The sequence below is a fragment of the Convolutriloba macropyga genome, chromosome 4, assembly GCF_964194025.1.
Source record: "Convolutriloba macropyga chromosome 4, txConMacr16.3, whole genome shotgun sequence".
Classification (NCBI taxonomy): Eukaryota; Metazoa; Xenacoelomorpha; order Acoela; family Convolutidae; genus Convolutriloba; species Convolutriloba macropyga.
The window spans coordinates 46,659,263-46,686,543 of record NC_134471.1 but is presented as its reverse complement, the minus strand read 5'-3'; the positions used below and the strand labels follow the sequence as shown (position 1 = coordinate 46,686,543).

Below are 27,281 nucleotides of genomic sequence, written 5' to 3'. Positions count from 1 at the left end.
CGCTTCTTAATAATTAACAAACACAGACAGCAGATTTCCGGAAAATAGCCGCCGTTGATCCCAATGGTCGCCTTTGGGACAGTTAGAAATAAAGAGAAGAAATGAAGACAGTCCAAAATTTTTCCAGTGTTAAGTGTTCGAATTTTTCTGCAGTTTCATTAGATTTAATAAATATAGTTAATTCAGCCTGTAACACGGCGAAACATGCTAATACTAATACCAGTTAGCAGTATACTAAGGAACTTTGATAATCTAAAGCACGAAGTCCTTAAACATCAAGTCTTAGTACTCGGGCTTTATTGGTTTATCCTATTACTTTGATTCCGCTTTTTGACTTTGAGCGTATTCGAGTCTGCTGCGAATTCTAAACTCACTTTAGTTGAAACATTGAGTGGTCTGTCAGAAGCCAAACGAAAGTCGTGACTTATGTAAAACAAAACCAAGATCGAAAGGTAAAACGAGTTAAAAACATAGCAGGAAAAGTCGTGATTTACAATTCAAATATATGAAACACGTCGGAAAAATTGCTCTCGACTGACAGGCGAGGCAATTTAATTCAGGGGCTGTAGCCTAGATAAATTTTTCTTTATGGCTGCAAAAACATCAGACTAAGGTCGAGTTCGAAACCCATCCACCTGAGTCCGATTCCGTTATCTCGACAGTGAAAAACCACTCGGCTGTCAGGGGCTTGTCATCATCACTCTAACAATCGGTTTTGTTTGAACAACAAACTTTATTTCGGAGTGAGCAATTGAAATCACTCAAAAATCAAGAAGAAGTGCGTGAAACAGTCACTTGAGAAGTCAAATATTATTCTAAAAGAAAAGCGCAAAAACGGTCCAGGGAAAAATGTGCTTAAAAAGACGCGCATTTACAATAATTGCTTCTCATTCGAGAGCAATTAATAAACCATTAACTTGACAAATAAAACGTTAACAGCAGCATTAAAATAAGACATTCAACAAAGCCCATGAATCTATATGCGCACACCTGAACAAGTCAAAAACAATGAAATTTTTTCGCAACACTTAAAGTAACAACACTATATGCAAACATCTACGCATCCTTAGAAAGAGAATGAGTACAATAAAAAATGTAGGAATCAAAGACAGACAAGGCAAAAACCAAGAAATTGGTCAAAATCAGAATGTCTTTGAAAGTCAGTGCCGCCGAAGAAACAGAACCTCAAGAGTAGAAACTAAAATCCTTAATCGAAGCATATCATAAAACTTCCAAGTCGTACAATACTTTTTGGCAGTAATAATGGCTGAAAAACGGCCAATAAAACTACAAATCAAGACAAGATTTACAAAATCACTCAACCGTTTCGAAAACAAATGGCGTCTCAGTCGGTCAATGCAGGCTAAAAGTTGTAGCCTAAATTGCGCCGCACTAGAAGGGCAAAAAAGTGTTTTAGACAGCGATAAAACCACAAAACACCAAAAACATGCAAGACAGACAACAGTAAAACAAACAATGAGACCTTTCATGAGATTAAGTGATAAGAAAGAAAAAAGTACAAAAAATACTAGCAAAACTTATTCAACATTCATTAAACTGTAAAAACGAAAAGCGTATAAGCCATAGAACGCAAAAAGATATGAGCTGCAACGATTAATTTAGGCATCCCTTGCAACAGATGGTACCCCTCATTATTGAGACCCATAGAACAGAATCCAACTAACCTCCGACAAATTTCTCTCGAACGACAGGCGGGGCAATTGAATTCATGGGCTACAGCTTAGATAGATTTTTGTTTATGGGTGCAAAACATCGAGCCAGGGCGGTATTCCAACCCGGAAACCTCCGGAACCCTAGCCGCATAGCCTTCAACACTGCTAGTCCTGTATTTAGCTACAATCGCTTTCACCTTACCAACAAACTTTACTTAGGAGTGGGCGCAATATTGTGATCACTCAAAAATGATGGAGAGGTTTGAAAAAGTTACTTTAAAAGTCAAAAAATGTTCTGGAACAAAAGCGCAAAAATGATCAAGCAGAAATTTTGCATAAAAAAGAAACACGTTTACAATATCTGCTTCAAACTTCGTTCCAGAGCAATTAATAAGACAACAAACTGAACACTGAAAACTCGCAAATGTCAAAATTCGAAAATATTTCTTCCTTAGTGTCATATTCAAAGAAAAGATTAGCTTTTAGCTATAGACTCCAATAATCGTAATTGGCGACCAATAATACCTGTCCCTAACGAGGTTAAGTGATCGGACAACAAAAATAATAGCAAAAGGTTTGAGAACAAAGCGTCAAAAATGTTTCATTATGAGACCTCTCATTAATGATACTAAATGATAAGACAAGAGAACAATAAAGAAGTGCAAAAATCAAAACAATCACTAATATTTTAAGACAACAAATTGTGTCAAAGTCATGAAAAGCATTTAAATTCAAGCTAATGCAAATAGGCGCCATTAGAACTCACATGTATCATAAAAATAACACTCATAAGAATAAAACAATGAAAACAGAAGTCAAATTTCCGCACGTGAACACCCTTAACATCAAGCACTTGAGGATCTCCTCTTACAATCGCTTCCAAGTCAGTAAAAAAAACTTTCCCGCAAAACTAAAAAATACGGTAACAAAAATTGCTTCAAACTTCGTCGACAAATGCCAGAAAATAGCCCCCCTTAACGCAAAACGGGATTGGAACAGAAAACGAAAAAAAGAGATAAGAATTGAAAGAATTTGTTCAAAAATGTTCCAATTTGGTGTGCAGTTAGATTCTAAAATTTTACTTAATTCAGCTTCTAAACTAAAACTTTTAAACTTGATACTAATGCCAGCTAGCAATCATTAACATAACCGACTAACGTCGGGCGAATTGCTCTCAAACGACCGGTTGGCTTGGTCAGTAGCTAGCCACGGGGGGGGGGGGGTGCACCGGGGGCAGCACTGGGTGGGGGGGGCAAAAGCGCGGTGGGGGGGTGGAGCCAATAGTGGGGGTGGGGGGTCAACAAAGGGGGGGGGGGTGTCAACCTCTAAGAACCGCCCCTCACACCATAAGTATAAGTCTCAAGACAGTTTGAGCTGAAACAGACCTGAAAGGCTCTAAGAGCACATAATGCCCGCTGGGCGCTACCTGTTTATCCCGTTTTTGAGGACGAAAAGTCAAAAGCGTCAGACGAAAAATTGGTCAAGCGAAAAATCGCATTAAAAAAAGACCGACAGGACTAATATAATTGCTACAAACTTCGTTTGAGAGCAATTAATAACGAACATTGATAACCTAATGCAAAAGCATTTGATAACCGGGCTTTATCCCGGTGTAGCCTGTTTATTTTGACAGTGAATGTATTGACTACAATGCGTAATTCAATGAGTAAAAGAATTTAAAATCCATTCAGGTCAGCCAGGAGTTAAACGCGAAAGTGCTGACGTATGTAAAACGGTAAAATTAAACGAAAGGTGAAGCGAACTAACAAAGGAGAGCGCCTAAGTAATATCCGTTGAGAGTCTGACGGGGGCTATTAAATACAACTACCTATCGACTAAAAAGACTAATATACGGCTAAAATCTTTCCGGCAAGTTCCGATAAAGTAGTTAAAACGTTCAGATATCAATTGGAAAAATTGAATAGCTTCAATTACGCCTCATAATTGTGTCAATGAGACCAGTCATTAGTGACACTAAAAACAGGACAACACAAAAAATTCAAAAACGTGCAACTCAAAAAACCACTGGTATTTTATTAAAAGTTTCTAAGTCAAGTAAACCATGAACATCCCCCTGACAAAAACAAACATAGCCGGCAGATTGCCGGAAAATAACCGCGACAGAAGCTTGTGGCCTAACATGAATTGAAAAAACTATAATAGGAATTGAAACAACTGAAATAGGATTGACAGATCGACAACCAGCTGTTTAATAGACCACTAGACTTTTTGGGATAGATTCGGACTGTCATTTTTATGAGACACATTTGCTCTACAAGGAAAAAGCCCGAATAGAACTTTTTCAAAATTATTATCCGATTTTAAAACTCAAGACTCTATTACTCACGAATTAGGGCATATAAGTTTGGCACTACTTAGATGCACACTAATGACCTTTAATTAGTAAATGTTTATAAAATCTAAAGTTCCATAAGTGAGTTCAGAAGTCATTTTTTGAGTGATGTAAGCCACGCAATTGACCTAAAAGCAGAAATGATGTCACGAACCGGATTTTTAATTGCAAAGCAATAGAAGTCACTGAAGTCATTGAAAAAGTCAATTCCAAGAAGTCAGGGTATGACGAAACAAAAATCTGTTAGACAAAAAAAAACTTAGGAGCGCAATAATATCCGCCTGGAATTGCTGACGCGGCTATTAACAAAAGGCATTGTTCATGATCTTCAGAAACCAATTGTTAAGAAAATCAAGACAAAAAGAGCTAAAATAGAAGTAAAATTGCCGCAAATGAAAACAAAAATTCGCTTACAAACCGATAATCTGTTTAAACACAATTGCTCACTCCACTTTGAAGGTACTTTGAAAAAAATCATGGTTCAAACCTACTCGCTATTTCGCTCCCTTTACTACTCCAGCCAGATTAAGATCACCACTCTAATTTGACTTCTCATTAACATAAACATGTCGAAAAAAAATGTGGACAGATCTTAGAAAAGAGAGTATCAATACAATCCAAGTCCTCTGGATTGCAGAAAAAGGAGAGCACCTAATTGGAAAGTGGGGCTATAATTGGAAAGACCCCTTGTTTCTTCGAAACAGTTATGAAGTCAGTCTTCTTTCTGTTCCGTACTGCTTGCTATTAATTTCAGTTGCCTGACAAGTTTCCACGTGCCTTCATTTGTTGTTGCAATTTATACCTTACCATTTGCGTATTGAAGATTGAACATACCCGGCAGATTTCCGGAAAATAGCCGCCGTTGATTCCCATAACCCCTATTGGGATTGAAAGAAAATGAATGAAAAAAATGATTTTGATGTGATTTCGGAGTTGGACCGAATGAGAGGGGACAGGGACTAGCTAGTATCAATACCGATAAGCATTAGAGATGGTAACTAAGACTTATAAGAACAACTTCAAGTAACGGGCATCTAAAATTGGGCATTATGGGTTTACCCCTTTTGTATTTCTGATTTCGTTTTTTTAATACTGACTGTGTTCATTTTTAATTGCTTTGCTGAGCAACTGCTGTTTTAAAGCGCTTTGAGAAGAATGAAACTAGCCTAGAGAAGTCAAAAAGATTTCACGCAAAAGGTCGAAAAAGCGGCAAAATGAGGTAAAGCGAAAAAAAAATTGTTCGACGAAGAAAAGAATTAGGAGTGCTATAATAGCCGGCTGAGAAGATGAGGGCGGCTATTAATTATATTCACACCTCCAACAGAAAATCTTCCAGAGACCTTGCTGCAATTTCACCATAAAAAGGGGTCAGGTGAACCTCATAGCCATGATTCCCTCAATTTGATCGTATTAGTGGCACTGGATTACGCGGAGATGTTTATCGTCAACGTTTGTCATTGAGCTAATGAATCAATGCCTTGCGGACTATTCGTGGACAGCGCTGACACCGGTGCCAGACTAACCGTCAGCGCGAAACAAAACTCCAAAATCATTGGCCGAAACTTCGAATATTCTTTGAACAAACGAAGATGGTTGAGTAGATAGCAAAACTTTATGATTCACAAAACAATGCCTGAGTTATATTCGTAACTTTCGTGCGTTCACGTTTTGCACAAAATACGACAAATAGATTGGTTGCCTGAATTAGATTGGTTGTAAAGAACATAGCCGGCAGATTGCCGGAATAGCTGCGAAAGAATAGACCTGCGTGCCATATAATAGAGATTGAAACAGATACAGATCTAAATTGAAAAAAAAATCGACGCCGCTCAAAAAACTAGGCTAAAAAACATTCAGCGATAAATTAATAAAGCTTGTTAAAATTCATTCCACAGAAGCCTCTTATTAGGGACCTTTACTGTACATATGAGTTCCATTGACCTTAAACAAATTCAAATTAAACCTAAGTTTTAAAGTGCAAAAGTCATTTTATTGAGTGAGGTAAGTCACGTATGATCAAAATCTAATCACGCAAATAACCTAAAAACTTTCGCTAAAGCGAGTGAGAAATGACGTCACGCGCGCAAATGCCGTTAGTGAGAGGAAGAAGTCATTCAGAAAATTTGACTTTTTCAGCTTTGCTGTGTGAACAAATGTAAAACGAAAAAAGAGCGTCAGACGACGAAACAAAAAAAACATAGCAGGACAAGTCCTGACGTACAATTCAAAGAGTTTTCATTGACTAAACAGAAAAACTAGACCTAGAATAGACTATGAGTGAATTGAGAAAACCAATTTTGAAAAAATCAGAACAAAAATGAGAAAAAAAAACAGAAAACCAATATCAAAGTGCCGCACGTGAACAAAAAAACCACTAGCGAGAAATGAAAATTTAATTCAAACAAAAACCTAGGCCTAGAATGAGCTGTGAATGGATTGGGAAAACCATTTAGAAAAAAATCCGATCCAAAAAATCGAAAAAACAGTAAAAATCAGAGTGAAATTGCCGCATGTGAACAAAAAACCACTACCGAGAAACCGAATTTTTGTTCAAACACCGTTTTCTCACTCTACTTTAAAATTAGAGCGAAAAAAATTCACGCCGCAAAACCAATCGCTTTTTCGCTCCATTTCCTGTTTCGGCGTGACCAAAATCACTACTCCAATTTGACTTCAAAAATCATGAAAATGTGTGAACAGATCTTAAAAAAAAGACAGCGCCCCAATACAATTCAAATTCTTTGAATTGTAAAAAAAGACAGCGCCCCAATACAATTCAAATTCTTTGAATTGTAAAAAAAACCAAGAGCACCGCAATATAGCTACGCTCAGCTTACAGCTTCGCAGCTATAATAAACAACACGGGACGAATTACCTCTCCAAGTATCCAATTCTTTTAATGACGCTCGTCTCCATGTTAGTGACCTCATTCTTCATTCTAGTCACTTCCTGCTGTAGATGTTTCTCACGCTCATTCTGGATTGTATACCGTCTGATCAGGCCTCTCTCGTTAACACGTAGTACAGTAATCCTTCTATTCACTTCTGCCAGTTGCGGCCTCAACTCATCCGGGGACATTGCTAGGGAGTCTTGCAGCCTCTGTACGTTGAAAAATCTCAATGATTATTTGCGAACGCGCTAGATTCACGACTTAAACTGCTAGATTTTTTAAAACAGTTTGTGCATATTAATTGACACCCATTCCTGAAAGCATCGCGCGGCAAAAGAAGCTCCCGATATTTTGAAGCCCTATAGAGCTCAATTCTTCAACATTTGAATTACATCCGGCAGATTACCGGACAACAGCCGCGAAATAGACAGTTGAGGCCCTCTATTGAGGACTAAAGATAAACATAAAACGACTAATGTCAGAAGAATTGCTCTCGAACGACAGGCGAGGCAATTTAATTCAGGGGGCGTAGCCTAGATAAGTTTTTCTTTATGGGCGCAAAAAATAGTTGACCACGCCGGGATTCCAACCATTGACCTCCCATCACCAGAAGCACCGCCCACTCGGCTATCAGGGCTTTATTTTAACTCGGCTGCAATCGATTTTATTTTAACAAGCTTTACTTCGGAGCGAGAGCAATAAAGATCACTCAAAAATGAAGAACGAAAGCGTGAAAAAAGACAATTGAGAAGTCAAAGAATGTTCTTGAAAAGCGCAAAACTGTCAAAAAAATTGCATTAAAAAAGACTAACACCTTTACAATATTTGCCACGAACTTCGTTCGAGAGCAATTAAAAACTGCGATTCCCATTTGGAAATTCTAATTTCAAAACATACCCGGCAGATTGCCGGAAAATAGCCGCCGTTGATTCCAATAAGCATGATTGGGATTGAAACAGAAGATATTGAAAAAAAAAGATTTTTGTACAAAAACATTTTTTAAGTCCGATTTATTTTGATGGCATTTCGGAGTTGAACATAACGTATTTCTGTTTCTTAGAGAGAGGCTACAGGGGCTACTATCAATAACAATAAGCATTAGAGATAGGTAACTAATTCTTATAGGAACGACGTTCAAATAGCGGGCATCTAAAATTGGGCTTTATGGGTTTATCCCGTTTCTATTTCTGACTTCAATTTTTTATACTGACTCTTTTCATTTTGAATTGCTTTACTGAGCAACTGATGTTCAAATTCATTTTTAGCAGAATGAGAGAAGAGAGAAACTAGCCTAGAGAAGTCAAAAAGATTTCACGCAAAATGTTGAAAAGGCGGCAAAATGAGGTAAAGCAAAACATTTTTTTATTCGACGAAGTAAAAAAAAAAGGAGCGCTATAATAGCCGGCTGAGAAGATGAGGGCGGCTATTAAACATCAATACTTTCAAATCAAAATTCAAACACTGATGTCTTTCGAATAAAATAGCCTTATATTTATAACGCTTGGATGACCTTTATTCAATTTCCTTAGGGTTAACATTCTGAATAGCTTTAAAAAGTGAGTGCAGAAGTTATTCTATTGAGCGAGGTGAAGTAGGTCAAGTCAAAAAAACTTATCACGTGATAGACCTAAAAATATTAGAGTAAAAAATTGACGTCACGAACACAAACTCAACAGCAGAGCGATAGAATTAGCCAGAAAAAAGTAGCACTAGACTTGTTTGCGCGCGGCCAATTGGTCGCAACAAAAAACGATGCGGGCGAATTTTAAAAAGATGAGACCAATAATAGCCCCTCGCTATCATTTGGCCGCTATTAGTAAAAGTCAAAGACAGTAAAAGTCAAAAAGTAAAACTAGCTCTATCTCAATTGAACGGATGTGGGGGTCGAGTGCTTAGAGTCCAGCACGCTGAAAGACTCTTAAGAGCCCTTAACGACCTCTGCGCGTTACTTATTTAGCCCGTTTTGGAGAATTCAAAATTGTCAGGCAAAAATTCGATCAAGCGAAAAATCGCATTAGAAAAATACCGAAGCACTAATATATTTGTAATAATTGAGAGCAATTTAAAAGTGAAAATAAAAAATTGGAAAACTACTAAAGCTATCTAAGGGACTCCGAAAATATGCCAACTGGGCTTAACTTGTTTATCTGAATTAAAAATAATTTTGAAATAATAGCCATTGAAAAATCTGCGTGATCACATCTTCAGAAAAAAAGAGCACCAATACTATCCAAAATCACTGGACTGGAAAAAGAGAGCGCCTAATTAAAAGCCTTTGAAAACCCGGAGGCGGCTACTGAAAACCAATTTGAAAACATAACCGAATAAACGTCGGAACAATTGCTCTCAAACGACTAGTGGGAGCTCTAATCAATTGCAGCCTGCTGCTGCAGTCGGGGGGGGGGGGGGGTGATGGGAGCCTAAATGGGACTGAGAAGTTCAATAGTGGGCTTCAAATAACCACATTCCACAGAGGTTAACATATATCTCAATTAAGATTTAAAGTAAAAAATGACACCAGTTTCGGCGCACTTTTCATTTGACTTTTAGTATTAAATTGTCGCCAATTGAGTTCAGCTGCAGGAAATTAAGATTGAGAGAATTTTAGATCACGCGAAACGCAAAAAGTCAAGAGCGTAAAAGTCACTCGAAAAGTCAAATTTGTCAAGCAAAAATTTTGCATAAAAAAGACACGTTTACAATAATTGCCATGAACTTCGTTCAAGAGCAATTAAAAACGCTCAAGCTGAAAAATTGCATTGAAAATCGTGTAGAAAAAAATGGTCGCGCTAAGCAAAAATTTTGTAAATTTTTTTCTCGCTCCCTCGCGATCCAAAACCACTCCATTTTTCTATCTTCTTTTGATTTTTGTATCGCAGATTTTCCGAAAGACTTTGCATTCTGTTTCAGTGACACCTAAAAGATTTTTTAAAAAGCAGATCACAATAAACCCTCTTCAAGTTGTAAACCTGATCAACGCAATATAGCTACGCTCAGCAAACAGCTCGCATCTATAAACATGACTTAGTTCATAGTGACTGGTAATGCTCTAAGAGAACTTAATACCCTCTGTGCGTGTTACCTGTTTATCCCGTTTTGGAGGACGAAAAATCAGATGGGCCAGACCAAAAACATCGTTCAAGCAAAAAACCGCATACAAAAAGACAACAGTACTATTATAATTGCTACAGTTTTCGTTTGAGAGCAATTAATAAACCTAAAGCCCAAAACTAATGATAATGCATCAAATTATAGCACGCTACTTTAAAGCGTCGATAAAAAATTAGTCAGAAAATAGCCATCTGATTATTGGCCGCATCTATTGAATATGCACAATCCAGCATTCCTGAGTAGATTACAATCAGCAAAAAAAAACAAAACAACCGACTCACGTCGGACGAATTGCTCACAAACGACTAACGGGGGTTGGCTTCGGTAGTAACCAGCTTGGGAGAGATGCTAGCATTTCTTTAGGGCGGGATGCTAACATTATTTCAGAACGAGAGCAACTTGGATCTTTCAAAAATGAAGAACTAAAGTGTGAAAAAGTCACTAAAAGCAAAAACGGTCAATCTAAAAGAAGCGGTTTTGCATAAAAAAGATGCACACTTCTACAATTGCTTCAAACTTCGTTCGAGAGCAAATAAAAATTTTATACCCAAATCATCAAATAGTTATCCATAGGATATTCTTCACCCCTATGTATTAAACCCCCTATCATTTCACCCCTCTATCAAAATGGGAGTAGGGTGGGGAACAGGAACATTTTCTACATGCATGATTTATTACCTTAAACTCCTCGATTCGAATTCTGTCCGTCTCTCTCAGTCCCTCCAAGCTCTCTTTCTCCTCCTGCAACTTCTTCTTTTCCCTCTCCCACTCATCTCTTCGTGTCCTGAAGTCCCTGTACAACTCCCCCAGCTGGTGTCTAGCAACTGAGTACTGACTCTTGTACTTTAGCAACTCATCCTCTAGCGTCGAAAGTCTCGTTTCCTAAAGTTGAGCGCAATCAATTTAAACATCTCACATCAGTTAAACAAAAATCGTAGAGCAGAACTGTAATAGAACGGACATAACAACAGTACTCATAACATAAAATTTCAAAAGCAATAGGGTTTGAGCCGATTTCGAAAGCTAAACAACTTAAAACAAATATCCCAAAAGGTCAAAACGATTTGTGATAAGCTCGTGCGTCATATTTATCACGCCAGCATTTTTTGAGTAAAGCAGATCACTTCCCTCTTTTCTTCGGTTAGCAACGACAGGTAAAAGTTTGCGCAACAGCTTCCGAAAGGCAAACTTTGGGCCGCTTCATTTTAAACTTTGATACGTTGACAAGAAACCTTGAGTGATAGCTCTTGAAGAGTGACAATGAGGTGTTCATTGAGACTGTTGATGACGTCACTTGAGGAGGGAGTGATGCCCTGTGGAAGAGACATCTGCGTCACCTGCACCACTCCCCCTCCTGCCTCTTTCATCTCATTTACGTCTTCCTCCAAACGTGTCACCTAACACACACAAACACCTGTTGTAACCAGAGTATTTAGAGGTTATATGATCAGATACAATCGGAGATATAGAACTCATTTTCAAAATCATATCGGAATTAGAGCAAGTCATGATTTCTGTCACTCTAGTTAAAATATACCAATCCGCTTAGGGGAAAGGCGTTTTCAAATACTTCCCAAAATCCTACTCCTACACACGCACATGTACTTGTTTTTGATTTTGAAACTGATTCTCACTACCCAGAGTAGCAAACGAAAAACTTTACTTTGTATTTGAATCTTTCATTCTCAGCTGACAAGCGATTGTTCACACTTCTCACTTCCCTCAACTGAGTTCTCAATTCCTCATTGCGTCCTGTCAATTGGTCTATCCTGGCCTTGGCCATCAGGTTTGCATCGTATGCACCGTCCTCGTGTCTCGCTTCCAGTATGGCTAACAGCGAATCCACTGATTCAATTTTCTCTGGCACTTCGGCTAAAGCACAATTAAATACCCTATATGGTAGTTTGCCCAATTAGACGAGAGTAGTGGATAGAATAGGCTTCGCACAAATAAAAGTTTACTTGAAATTAGGACATTCATCAAAAAACAAAACTACAACTTTGAGAACGCAATGGTGATAGTGATTTAAAAAAAATAAAACACAATGTTAATCTGGGGTGGTTCCGTATCCCAAATTAACCACCACAGATATTAATTTGAGATTGTTCCTCATTTCAATCTTTGTTCCTCAACATTTGTGGATTTTAGATGAAAGCCCTACTTTTAAGTAAAATCTTATTTCAACGAATGAAGGCCGGTTCATTCAGTAAATCAAATTTTAGTCCCAAGAATAATGTGCTTAGTATATAGCAGCCAGTTTTATCAGTTTGCAACTTCAATTGCGCATTCCATGCCACGAGCATTGTGGCCAAGCCTCCCATTCAACTAATTAACAATCCTTGGACGAGCCTATTAAATGAAACCGATAGAATTGTTGACTGAAATTTTGCGTTGGTTGAAAATAAAATTATCAGCTTTTTCGGCCTTCCTTGCTCTTTGCCACACCATCACAAGCACTCAGCACCCTATCTCAACCTAATGCCCCGGCCTAAGTGTATACTAAAAATCGATGAAGATATTATTCCCAGGAGTGATTATAAAGTTCACTATCTAGTAACAGTCTATCTAGTTCACTATCTAAAAACAACAGCTAGGTATTGAGACCTTAATTTATTTGCATTACTTGTTTAGCTTGAAAAACAATCGATAGACGCGTCACGTATTACCAACAGTTCAGTAATTGATCATCAGATCACGCAACAAAAACACTTTTCAACAAAATGTTTGATTCATCTCTGTTTGACTCTTCTCAAAAACTAATAATTTTTTATTTTGGAAAAGAGCAAAACCGAGTAAATAAGAGGAAGTTTGGACAAGAAACAGTACAATCAATGTATATCAATTAAGAGAAAGTATCGACAAACAATAGACTGGTCTACAATTTTCACAAGCCATAAATACCCCTAAGACATGTAATAAGTTGGAACGAATAACTGAACACGCCATTGATCTGTATGATCCCTTTCAAACTGTATTTAAAAGAACTGAATGATATTCCTGTTTTCTCACTTTTCAAATCTTTTGTGAACCAGCTAACTAATCGCATCTTAATAAAAAGGATGAAGATATGATTAACTTAGTGATCAAAAGCTATTTAAAAGATCATGAGCTCTACCAGAGGAACATTAAATGTGATCAGAGGAAAATTAAAGGAAATCAGAGGAAATCTAAATGTGAACGTGAAAAAATGGAATAACATTAATGAAATAACACCTGCAAGAAAACGTCAATATTCTCGCTCAATAATCTGTTTGCAGATAATTACAAAAGGTATCCAAAAGGCTTGATTTCAAAAATTAGCAATTTGATTTCGAGAGGAACAATTGAAAATCTACCATTCCGCGAACAAAAATCGAGTTTTTTCTGGCTCGGGTACCCCAGAAAGCATGACTGTTTGAAAAATTACTTAAATTAAATCTTAAAAACTCTTTATCGGCAGTTTTTGAGACGTTTTCAGAAAACGACTCGACAACAATCTTTATCAATCGATGCTCTATTAAGGGATAAACATAGATCGAAATCAGCATCTTTCGACAATTTTTCTTGATGCATCAAAAACCTCTGAACCAGTAGTTCATTTGGAATTGACATTGAAGATCAACCAAAGTTTCGAAGCTATTTCGAAGGCATACATCCAAATTTTGGTTTAGATAACATTTAGTCAGCTACATCAACGATATGAACATGCAGTCTAACTGTAACATTATGCAATATGTAAGCGAAATAGTCATTCTATGATGTGCCAACGATAATAAAACATAGTTGCCAGTTTGTCAGAAAAGAACCGCGATAGCTTCGTAGATCTGCAGTTTCAAAAGATTTTAAAAAAACCAGACAAATAAGAGAAATTTCTCTTCTTTTTAGTGATTGCTGAGATGTTATATTATGTTTAAGAAACCATATAACTTATAAGCTGCTCTCAAAAAACCTTTAATTAGAGAGAGAGAGAGAGAGACACACACACACACTCCGTTGACCGTATCTCCTTTAACTAAAGTCATTTTGACGAGAGCCATTTTGTGTGAGGTAGGTAACGTGTGACCAAAAACCTAATCACGCGGACGAACAAAAATAAAACTCACTCCACTAAGAGTGAAAAATGGCGTCACGAACGCATTTCATACAAAGTTGCATGAACGAATGAACAAACAGAAGATTTGACGTGATTGTGACGTGTTATTGTCATAACAACATTTGTTACAAAAAAACAGCAGGATAAGTCCTGAAACAATTGAAAGAATTTCTTAGCAAACACTAGATCAAGAAAGAACTCTGAAAGGTATGGAAAACCATTTAGAAGAAAATACGGTAAAAATGAAAATAAAATCAAGTCAAATTTCTGCATGTGAACAAAAACTAAACACGAAACAACTACCGTTGTTCAAATACCGTTATCTCACTCTGCTTCAAAATTCGAGTTCAAAAATTTTGCAGCAAAACCACTCGCTTTTGCGCAAAAACATCACTTCAATTTCGCAAATTCGTTTGTTACCATTGTTACACCAGCATCTACGTAATGAACCGCAAACAATGTTAACCGCTGCCAAGACAACATCAGCGATTGTAAAGTTTAATAAATTTGCCTACCGATGGTAAAAAAAACACCTGCATACTTTCCGCTTAAATAGCTCGAGGAAAAACAATAGAAACAACTTCAAAAGTTTGCCCGGCAATTGAATCACCTCAAAACGCGAAACCAGGCTCACTCTTACAATACAATTCGATCGAGTAGCTCACTGAACAGGAAATTTCGAGTCAATGAAAATACGAATAAAAACTTTCAAAAATCCTTCACTCGTACAAAAATTACTAAAATTGATATTAGTTAACTTAACTTGAAGCAGCCACCCACGATTCGCACGCATTTCCAGTTAGGCTGCTAGCGATGCAAACCACAGAGCTTTTTCGAATCAAGTTTAAATTTGAAGACGAGATTTTCGAGATTAAGCATTTTACTACCCCGATTAGAGGATTAATATTTTGTTTAAACTCGACAAGAGAATTCAAGCCTAGCATTCTCATTTTCTGGACACACATATAAATCTTCAATTACATCAAGGAGTTACTTCACCAATATAACGAAATGATACAAATTGACTGCATGTCTATGCCTCATTAATTTACCTACATTGAAAAAAATACCTACGTCAAGAAAAAATGGTCCAATTGACGCACTGTCGCGAGTTCAATTACCCGCATGTGGTGCAGCTATCATAGTTATTTCAATGACCACTCGGGAGTACATTTCACACAAAACTACTACATTCCGGGGGTTTACATATATAGTACAAAAACTTTGCAGGTTACCTTCAAGAATCCAAGCATCAATTTAAATCAAAAACACAAAGATGGAGCGATTATAAACAACATCGCTGCACATTGTTTTCCAATTTCCAATCTCTACAATTGAAGAAAACCAAATGGTGATAATAATTGCGTTTGCCGAACTGACGACCAGTATCACTGCACTAAGAGATTCCCAACGCGGGCGGAACCCTATTCAACCTTGACAGGAAAACTCTGGCAGCGCTATAGTAACGCGGTGTTTGCTACCATTCCCCTTTCTTAATGCGTTTTTTGCAAATCTACCTGGGTTGAGTCGCCTCTACACAAGACGAACAAAGGAAAGTTGATAGACAATTATGTCAACTTAATTTCACAAAAATGAGCGAAGCAACCTAACGATTAAGTAGACACTGAAACAAACCCGCAACGGGCAAAACGGGACTAATCAAGTCCGCGTAAACACTTCTAATCCCATCAGAGACAAAGCGTACTTCAATTGAAATGGCCACGCGCGTTGCGCCGATTACTTCCGCTGCAGGAGCAGGTTTAATCGGGCTCGGTCTAAATATTGGCTCAACTCAGTCATGTCCGCTAACATCAATCCTGGGTTAATTCTCATCGGGAGACAGTACTTCGAACAAGGGCTGTTTTTTCAAAGTACCGCCTGTACTTTAATGCGAAGATCTATTAATATCAATGGCCACCAGCACTTTATACATAAACGTCGCTGAACAACAACTTAATATCACTACAAGGCATTTTGAGCACACTATTGCGAAAAGCTCTTGTATGGCACTCGACACATTTCAGTAAAACCTTTTCCAGAACTGCGCTCATATGGCGAACCAATTCCTTTCAATGGCACTATTCCCAATTGAGCAGCTTATTTAAGTTGCATTAAGCATTTTATGAGATTAAGCACTTTCCTACCCCGATCAGAGGAATATTATTTTGTTTAAACTCGACAAAAGAATTCAAGCCTAGCATTTTCATTTGCTAGACACACATATAGATTTTCAATTACATCAAGGAGTTACTTCACCAATATAATGAAATGATACAAATTGACTCCATGTCTATGCCTCAATAATTTACCTACATTGAAAATACGTCAAGAAATAAATGGTCCAGTTGATTCACTGTCGCGAGTTCAATTACCCGCATGTGGTGCAGCTATCATAGTTATTTTGATGACCACTCGGGAGCACATTTCACACACAGCTACAACATTCCGGAGGTTTACATATATAGTACAAAAACAATGCAGGTTAAATTCAAGAAACCAATCATCAATTTAAATCAAAAACACAAAGATGGAGCAATTATGAACACCATCGCTGCACATTATTCTCCAATCTCCCATCTCTACAATTGAAGAAGCCTGAACGGTGAAGATAATTGCATTTGCCGACCTGACGACCAGTATCACTGCACTAAGAGATTCCCAACGCGGGCGGAACCCTATTCAACCTTGACAGGAAAACTCTGGCAGCGCTACAGTAACGCGGAGTTTGCTACCATTCCCTTCTCTTTATGCGTTTTTTTTTGCAAATTTACCTGGGTTGAGTCGCCTCCACACGTGACGAACAGAGGAAAGTTGATAGACAATTATGTCAACTTAATTCCACAAAAATGAACAAAGCAACCTAAAGATTGAGTAGACACTGAAACGAACCCGCAACTGGCAAAACGGGACTAATCAAGTCCGCGCAAACACTTCTAATCCCAGCGGAGACAAAGCCTATTTCAATTGAAATGGCTACGCGCGTTGCGCCGATTACATTCGCTGCATGAGCAGGTTCAATCGGGCTCGGTCTAAATAGTGGCTCAACTCTGTCATGTCCGTTGCCATCAATCCTTGGTTAATTCTCATCAGGAGGCAGTAATTCGAACAAGGGCTGTTTGTTCAAAGTAAAGTACTGCCTGTACTTTAATGCGAAGATCTATTAATATCAACGGCCACCAGCACTTTATACATAAACGTCGCTGAACCACAACTAAATATCTCTACAAGGCATTTTGAGCACACTGCACACTATTGCGAAAAGCTCTTGTATGGCACTCTACACATTTCAGTAAAACCTTTTACAGAACTTGGGTCATATGGCGAACCAATTCCTCCCAATGACACTATTCCCAAATGAGCAGCTTATTTAAGTTGTTACCATCGTGCGACAACAATTGCACTAAGATATGCCCTCGTTAGATATTCCAATTTCTAAAGACTTATCTTATTACGAAATTCCACTCCTCAAAAGTGTTTTGAGTTATGAAATTGTTATTATATTTCGACTTGCGATACCGATGGCGACAAAAACTACCTCAACCTTTATAATGCGAAAACAATAACAATGCCTACAAAAAGAAGTCATGCCATACACTGGAAGATAGAGTGTGACTACAATGCAGTCGCCAAAACCGTCACTTTGCCGCAAAACTGACTCCGAAAAATCTTGAACTGCATTGGCTCAGAGAGCTACACCGTCTGGCAGAACGCATTCTGCTTGCAAAAAAAAACAAGGACGAGTGTATTGCGAGCCTTCTTCTCCAATACGATTACGAAGCTCCGGAGAACTGCCGAGTGAAAAGTCTAAACTACACCTCGGAATGAGAGAGCCGAAAACCTTGGATGTGGGCGATGGCTGATAACAAGCGCGAATCCAGACTTGCCGATGACCGAGAAATCTTCATAATAATTCAGCATGTTTGACAGATGTCAAACACAATCGGGGATGCACAATTCGTGCGTAAAACGCAATGAGATTGAAGGAAACAACATTTTCATTAAATCGCCTCCTGTAAAACGACCGGAGCAGTGAGACTAAATATGGAACTATCACAGCCGTTAGGCAAGTTATTTGAACACCTATTGTCATTGTCGGAGCCTCAAAACGCAATTACCTTGGCCCAGGAAACTTTAGGAAAAAGGGTTTCAGTTAAATCTGGCAAAAATTCGAAAAAATTACAGACGCAATCAGGCGAACTTAGACGAACTCTCAAAATCAATCCTTTTTAGAATGAAGGAACAAGCCGCATCCCAATGACCAATTTTCTTTATTTATCGATTGGAAAACTTCAACTGAAATCCGGATAACATCATTTTGTATTTATCAGCTATTTCACTTCGGCTTTGTTTTCATACAGCATCGCTTTATTAAAGTAAACTGACCCTTTCTATTTAGGTTAAAAGTTCAGTTAACTTTAACGTCTATTTGCTGCGATAAACAAATCAAAACAAAACCGGTTTCAGCGGTCAGTAGTGAGGCTTATTGCTACCTCGCACAGCATCGAGAGAACCTTACCCACAGGTCCTCGATAGTGGTTCCCATACACGTATAGGTCGTATAACTATGCTCAACCACTGCTGAGTGCCGTACCGGAAGCTCCACAGAGAACAATTTATCCCAAAATCCTTCCGACCGACTCGACCTGAGAGCACCGGAGTGTACTCCAAGAGATGGGAGTGTACTGCTCGCATGATTTAAACATTTCTATGCTTACATGTAAATTTTGTATGGCTGTGTGTTGGAAAACCGGCTTAAAGGGAGAAAAACGATTGACTTGTAAAAAGCAAGCTTTGTAAGAGGTAGCCAGATTAAAACATAAACATAGCAAAAACGGATTGTGTTATCTATGTACAACAATTTAAGAGTTTAAAATTCACAACTATGCATAAATGTTCCTTACAACTTAGTTTGTCGACGGCAGTAAAATGTTGCTCATAAATTTTCTGTTTTGATGTACATATCCTGTACTTGACGTGTATTTAAATTGAGCTCAATTGGAGCCCGACTTGTAATGGGAGCCCGAAAAGGCAAAAACAACAGTGAAAAAGAAACAAAAATAGTTGTTCTTATTTTCTAAGAAAAGGAGCCTCAACTACGCTTAATTGGTCACCATTTAAAGATGCTTTCTTATGTTTTGTTAACTGTTTTACAAAGCAAATCGCCATGCTAAACAAAAAAGATACCCAGTGTGACGAATCTCCGAGCCGTCGACTCCTAAATATCCTCGTATGCTTAAAAAATTCATATTTCATTTGTATCTAAATTAATCAAAAAGCAGTATGATTATTAACCAATCACAATGCGGCTTACTTATATCTACAGGAACGAATAAAAGATGAAAGATAATAAGGAAGAGAGGCTAGAAACTGGATAATAATATAGTTGCACTCCAAGATTCTGTTTTTCTAAAGATATATTCGGAGATCTTTTAGGCTATAACCCGTATCCAATTTAACGTAACCAATTTAAGGTAACGTAACCATTTAGAAAAAAACCCGATCCAAAAATCGAGAAACAGTGAAAAATCAAAACATCGAAAAATCGAAGTGAAATTGCCGCATGTGAACAAAAAAACCACTAGTGAGAAAGCAAATTTTTGTTCAAACACCGTTTTCTCACTCTACTTTAAAATTAAAGTTAAAAAAATTCACGCCGGAAAACACTCACTTTTTCGCTCCACTTCCTGTTTCCACGTGACCAAAATCACTACTCCAATTTGACTTCACAAAAATCATGAAAATGCGTGAACAGATCTTAAAAAAGACAGCGCCCCAATACAATTCAAATTCTTTGAATTGTAAAAAGGAGAGCACCTAAATAATAGCCGTTCAGACGCTGTTAATTACCAATCAAAAAAGGCGCTCCACCAATACTCCCCTTCTTAGTCGTAAAAAAAGACAGCGCATCAATTCAAATTCTTTGACTTGTAATATAAAATAGGATCGCTGTAATAGCCGGCTGAGAAGCTGAGAGCGGATTTTAACAAGTGACACAGCCTTACCAAGTTTGATGTTTTTGAGCTCTCTGATGACATCCTGGAGGTGTTTGTTGTCCTGCTGGAGATGCTCGCAAGTCCTTTTGTAATTGTTCCTCTCCACCTCCAAATTGTCCACTCTCTTCTCAAAGTCAGCCACGTCTCTCTCATGTGCAAACTCACGCTATAATATTCATCAACATATCAGTTACAACTGGTGGGAGGGATAGGCGTATTAAAGATACTATGAAATCGGCAATAAACATAGCTTCTCTATGCTTAAATGAAAACTAAATCCTAAATCTCAATTGGGCATCTACAATGATTTAGACATCTAATTCAACTTTTATCCAGCAAATTAATGTACGACTTTGGCCAATATTTCCGCACGACAATTAATAATCGCGATCTCACAAAGAAAAGATTTTGGCGCTAACTTATAGGAGATTGAAGAAATGCTTTCGAGACCGATGTGAAGTACAAAGCTAAAAATTGATCTCTACGATCTTTAATAGAGTTAAGCAGCACTTGTTAGACCCATGTGGAGTTCCTGTATTCTGAGAGAAGTTACATTTAAATATTACCATTTATCTAAAAATTCAAACTACCGAATTTCAGCATTATCTAGCTGCAATCACGCGGTCTCTTCAGGGGAATGGGATATTAGATGACCATTTTCCAATAACTTCTGGTGGAAATGAGGCAAAAACCAATTAATGGGCCACTTGAGGCTTTAGAGCACTCAAGTTCCCTGACAATTGTCCTAAAATGAAAATGAGCACGAGTAATGTAATATTTTTCAAACTTTTTCATCATTTATACACTCCTCGGTAATATACGAGAAAATGATTCAAACAAAATTTATAGCCGAAAGGAAGAAATATTTTTGTGTAATGCTTCATTATAAGTAGTTCAGAGATGGGATTAAATATTGTGCGATGGAACTAAACTGAATTGCTGCAAATTCACAATATTAAATATCCCTTTTTATGTGTTTTTTTTATCAGCTATTACCAATTTAGGACAATTGTTAGGGACACTTGAGTACTTTAAAGCTGCAAGTGGCCCTTGAAGTACCTTCTGTCAGTATTTTAATTGCTTTTCGCCACTAACTAGCTTCCACAAAAAATATTTTGAACTTTTCGCCCATGACTACGTAAATATCCTACGCCCCAATCTTCAACATAAGCGCAAAGAAATGTAGTAATAACGCCGTGCTTTCTTTTACTTCAAAATGATATGAACTGCAAAATAGCATGAAATAACAATTTTTGTCTAAATGGACTACGCAATTTTACACACTAATAGGCGAGATTATTTAACCTTTTTCAAATCATCATTCAACTGAGATAAATTATCAGCAACTAAAGTGCTTCCACCCCTTCCGTTACCAGGGTGTCCACTTTCACCAGGCCGGACAACCTTGGTTTTGGAAGCCACCATATTTCTTGTCCCGTGAGCTTTCTTTGGTAGTAAGAGCTCAATTGGACTATGGAATCGCTGCATCAAACAAACATGAAGGACAAGGGAAATTGCAAAGAAGTAACACTTTCAATCGACGAACCACATTAAGTTGAGCTAGGGCTATTAGGACTGAAAGCCATTGCATCAATTGCATGTTTATCCAATACAAAAGTTTCCTGTTTTCTGGTATAACTGATGTTCAATTTGCGCACCAAACATCAATTTTCCAAGTTTACAAGATTTGTCATTAAGTGTCTTGAATGCAACAAAAGACATAGCCAGCTGTTGACCAAAAAAATAAGTGCAAGGAAATCTGTAGTTGTTATAACCAAAATTAAATGCTTGTGCTTTGTTTCAAAGCTGATACTAATCGAAATTTATTGTCATTGGAAAAGGCAAACAGAATTGATGGAAAATTACCGCCTTAGTCTCAAAAACGGTTCCAATTTTATGTGCAGTTATCATCCAATTTGACCATTACAACAAGTTTATTTCTAATTTAACGCTCAGAAGCTTTGTAATAGACCACTACACTAGACTTCTTGGGTTAGATTCGGACTGTCATTTTTATCAGACACATACGCTCTATAAGGAAAAAAACCTTTTCAAAATTAATATTCAAAATTAATTTTCAAAATTAATATTCAAAATTAATATTCTTCAAAATTAATATTCGCAATCAAGAACAAGAATCGCACAATTAGTAAATGTTCATTGAGTTCAGAAGTCATTTTTTGAGTCAGGCACTCAAATTTTATATGCAAAGCAGTAGAAGTCATTGAAAAAGTCAATTCCAAGAAGCGAGGTTGTAAGAATCATCGATGGAGACGGCGAATTAAAAAACATAGCCGGTAGAATAACAGACACGACTCGAATCGTCGTGCTTTATAATATCTAACCTAACCTTACCGAAATCAGAACATCAAAATAGACAAGAGAAAAAAAAGTAGCCCAACAAACCACATTAAAGTGTTTTAAAAATGCCGACAATTTTTTAAAAATGCTCCCCACCGCCCCCGGGGGAGGGGTAGGAAGGTGTTGGGGGTAGATAGGTGGTGGGGGGTTGTGCGGTGTAGTTTAGATAATTATGGGTGACTTATATAGGAAAAAATTCTCAAAATGACCTCTCCACCTTGAACATTACCAGCAGTTCCTAATTACTATACATTACAAACAAAGCTACAGTTAAAGTCCAATGTTCGAAAACAGAAGTCAACAATCAAAAACGGAGGTAAATGCTCGATCAGAAAGAAGTCAAAATTCAAGTCATGAACAAACTTGCTTTCTACTAAAGAAAAAAACCTGTAGAATCTCAATACTCCTCTTCGAGTCGGAAAAAACCACGATGTCCCCAATAATAGCCGCTATCGCTTCGCGGCTATTAAAAAGCAAAAACATCAATAGAGTATAATTTTTGCTTCAAAAGAAATTGGATGGCACCTATCATAAATGAGACTAAGTTGACAAAAAGAAGAAAAGCGGTAGGGTTCCAAATTAAATTGATATTTTTGAAAAAAGTCAATAAAGCATTAGCGGTCAACTGAAGGCATTAAATAAGTTCAAGTATGATCAAAATCACGCAAATGAGCTAAAAAGGTTGGCTAAAGAGGGTGCGAAATGACGTCAGGCGCACAAATGATGTTAGTAACAGGAAGTCAATCCGAAAATTTGATTTTTCAGCTTTGCTTTGTGAACGAATGAAAACGAAAAAGAGCATCAGACACAACAAAAAACAAGAGCACCGCAAATTAACTCCGCTCAATTTACAGCTTCGCGGCTACTATAAAAAAACATTAGAAGTTTACAAGAAAAATGGACGGGACATGTCATTGTTCAGGTTTAAGTTCAAAATTAAAATAATATTTTTGAAAAAAAAAAGTCAGAAAAGCATTGGCTGTCACCTGTAGGTATAAAAAAAACTATATTATACCTTCATAGGAAGCCATTGAGACCCAGCGTGAAGTGTGTTGGGGTCAAGAGTCAAACTCTAAGAACCGCCCTTCAGACCTTGAATTTATGCAAAACAGTTTTGATGAATCGCATCCCTAGAGTCTAGTTAACTATGAGGTTCTAAGATCACTTAATGTCCTCCGGGCGTTACCTGCTGATTTTGTTTTGCGCACGGAAAGCCAGTGGGTTAGACGAAACATCCGTCAAGTGACAATACGCACTAAAAAAAGACTGCAGGACCACTAGTTGCTACAAGCTTCGTTCGAGAGCAAACAAAATTTCTGGAATTTCATCGCTTTCTTGTGGAGTCCCCCTTCAAAATCAGTTTCTCAAGCAGCACATCTAATCCAGAGACGCAACTATATTGTCCATACAGTTAATACCTCACATTTTTCTTGCCGAAGTATTGAGTATTTTTGAGAGAGAGAGAGTTCGCTGATCGACTTTTCAATGAGGCTAATTAGTGTTTATTAATTATATTATATCAATTATAGTATTTATATAGTAATTATATTAATGGTGCATGCTTTTTATACACAATTTTCCAGTTAACCGTTTAAAAAATCAATTCACATTCTTTTAAATTAGATTTGATCTTCACCTTTTGATTTTTTGTATTTGCGACTTTGGTGTTTTGCAGCTGTTATAATTTGTAACCTTTTCGCTATCAAATCATAGATAAACTTTCCCTCGACTTGTTTCTTCATTAACAACATTTAGATCAAATTATAGCTTCAAGTTTCAAAAAAGTGTTCCTATTCAATGTGCAGTTCAACTTAGATCCTAAAACTATACCTACTTCAGCTTCCAAACTGAAAGCTATTAAGCTTAATAAACATAACCGTCTAACGTCGGGCGAATTGCTCTCAAAAAACCGGCGAGCGGTTGGTTCGTCAGTAGCTAGTCACGGGGGGGGGGGTGTTGGTGCAACGGGGGACTGATGGGATGGAGTGAACCGCCATCATCTTCAACCTCTAGGAACCGCCATCAGTATGTTTTCAATACAGTTTCTGTTAATCGCATACTTGGAGACTACTGAGCTGAAAGAGCATTTGATGCCCGCTGGGCGCTTCCTGTTTTTGAGGACGGAGAGTCAAATGGGTCAGACGAAAAATCGGTCAAGCGAAAAATCGCATAAAAAAGACCGACAGGACTAAAATAATTGCTACAAACTTCGTTTGCTAGCAATTAATAATTTCAGCTACCAATCGCACTACTGAACTTTGAAAATCGAAAGAAAAATGACAATGACCGGGCTTAAGCGTTTCATCCCGTTTCTTTTGATTTTGCTCTTTTGACACTGACCGTATTCACTATATTGCGTAATTCATTTAGTGACAGGATTGAAAGTCCATTCAGTTCAAACATTGAGTGAGGTAAGTCATGAGTCAGTCGTCAAAATCAAGACTTATGTAAAACGAAAAAGGTGATCAAAAAGGTAAAACGCATTAAAAAGAATAGCCGGAAGAATTCCGAAAACCACTCGAAGTAGAAAAGTGACCACTCACTGACCTAATTTACATTCTACATAATTATACTAAGAACTTTGGAACAACAACAAGAAAAAAAACATAGCTGGCAGATTGTCAGAAAATAGCCGCAATAGCTTCGTAGATCCGCAGTATAAAAAAAACCTGCAAAAAATTCGTATTTTCATTGAAGGCTGACATGTTATATTTTCATTAAAAAACTGTATAAGTTCTTGCTGCCTCTATCAGCTGCTCTCAAATAACCTTCATTTAGAGTGACACACATTCACTTGACCTTATCTCATTGAATTAAAGCAAATAAAAGTCAATTTCAAAGTGAGGAAGTCATTTTTGAGAGTGAGGTAAGTCAAGTGTGACCAAAAATTTAATTACACGAATGAACAAATAAAAAAACATAGCATGACAAGTCAAAAAATAACTAGCGAGATAGCGGAATTTTTGTTCAAACACCGTTTAATCACTCTTGTTTAAAATTAGAGCAAAAAAAACTCACGCCGCAAAACAACTCGCTTTTTCGCTCCATTTTCTGATTCGGCGTGACCAAAATCACCACTCCAATTTGACTTCAAAAATCATGAAAATGTGTGAACAGATGTTAAAAAAGACAGCGCCCCAATACAATTCAAATTCTTTGAATTGTAAAAAACTCGCTCCACTAAGAGCGAAAAACGACGTCACGCACGCAATTCAGTTGAAATTACATGAACGAGTGAACAAAAAGCAGATTTGAAGTGGTTGTGACGTCATATGGTCGTAACAAAAATCGCGACGACGAAATAAAAAAAACCAAGAGAAGGCCAATAATAGCCCCAACTATCGCTGTGCGGCTATTAATCATAAGAAAACTATCTGACAAAATGATACACAATCTGATAAAATCTAACTTTGATGGCAATTCCAGAAAAACTATTGGTAAAGGAACCTGTTACACAGATAATTTGCGGAAAAATATTAAAAATTAACAAACAAGCCAATGATATGGGTTGATAAAGAGAAACTCGAAAGGGACAGGAGATGACGGACAAAACCGAAAATTAAAACTCTGAAAACCTCGAAAAAACAACAATTAAAAACTAAACATAAAATATTTAGAAAATTTGTTTAAATTAACCATTATTCGGCAAAAAAATTTTATAACTTTTTCTGCCAGATCAGCCACTGATCCAAAACGCAGGAGGGAAAACTGCTAAGACAAAACCTTAAGTTAAGTTTAAGTTTCAGAACGAGCCATGACTAGATTTGAAGTGTCATTTCATAGCAGCGACAATAAAAAGTAACCCTCAACTTAGAATTGACGGAGAAAAATAACAGCAGGAATCGTAAAGCCGGAAGAAAGTTAAGACCATAAAAAAAGTACAAAAATCGTCATAAATTTGCTCGAATTTAGCCATTTTTCTTCAATTTTAAAACTATTCATCCATGAACGACCACCAAAACTGCTAAAAAACTGCAACATTAGCTTCAGATGCTTAAAAGTGCTCTAAACACACTGCAAATAGTTTAGATAAATGTGAGAAACACTCTGATTGAAAAAGAGTAAATAAAATAAAAAAAATGCTTTGAAAAAGCCGAACGTGATCAAAATTCACTCGCTTAGCGAATTTTTTTTTTCACACCAACTTTTCTCACTCTGCATATATACAATAGTCTTCAACGATATGAACAGAAAATCACTGTTTTCTCTCAACTTTTTGATTCGTTCAGCCGTTTATCCTAAATACTTAACTTTCACATGCAGCATTGACTTTTACATCCTGTATTAAATACACTCCAAAAATTATCGATCCAAAATTCAGCACATATATTTATTTAGCAATCATGGCTCAAATAGATTACACAGCCATGCTTCTGTAAACATAAGAAAATGATAAAAGGTTACTGAGAATCGATAAACTGAAATAGTTTGCAAAACAATTGGCAAAATATTAAAACTATATATAAAAATATATTAAAATTTTAATAAAGAAACCAATTTTCATTGAAGATTAAACTTCAAAAAACAAATCAGTTAATAACATGATTTATTAACAACAAGAAAAAAACCACAGGCTGTGCACAGAAAGACTTTCTACTAACTAAAACCAAAAATTAAAGGAAAGTTGGTCAAAAATTGCAAAACGGATTAGCACGTGTAAATATGGCCACGTACAATCGAACGTAGCCATATACACTGATTGTTCAAAAAAAGTCCTCTCAAAAATCCAAAAAGGAAAAAATCCAAAACTGACTTTAAAATAGAGAAGTACTAGCAGGCCCGCAAAAGCATAACAAGATCGTTTGAAAAAAAAAGAAGTTTTAAAATT

General features: G+C 37.1%; 1 protein-coding gene across 1 annotated transcript in view; it reads right to left on the bottom strand.

Moving 5' to 3' along the window:
- The window catches only part of LOC142337706 (centrosomal protein of 290 kDa-like), a 270,490-nt gene that overhangs the window by 184,059 nt on the left and 59,150 nt on the right, over window positions 1–27,281 (bottom strand). The window contains exons 15-19 of the mRNA XM_075387155.1: window positions 20,102–20,258; window positions 11,691–11,899; window positions 11,260–11,424; window positions 10,706–10,909; window positions 6,902–7,125 (exon numbers count right to left, since the gene is read on the bottom strand). Of these exons, the coding sequence (XP_075243270.1) occupies window positions 6,902–7,125; window positions 10,706–10,909; window positions 11,260–11,424; window positions 11,691–11,899; window positions 20,102–20,258 (959 nt within the window). The remainder of the gene's footprint in view (window positions 1–6,901; window positions 7,126–10,705; window positions 10,910–11,259; window positions 11,425–11,690; window positions 11,900–20,101; window positions 20,259–27,281) is intronic.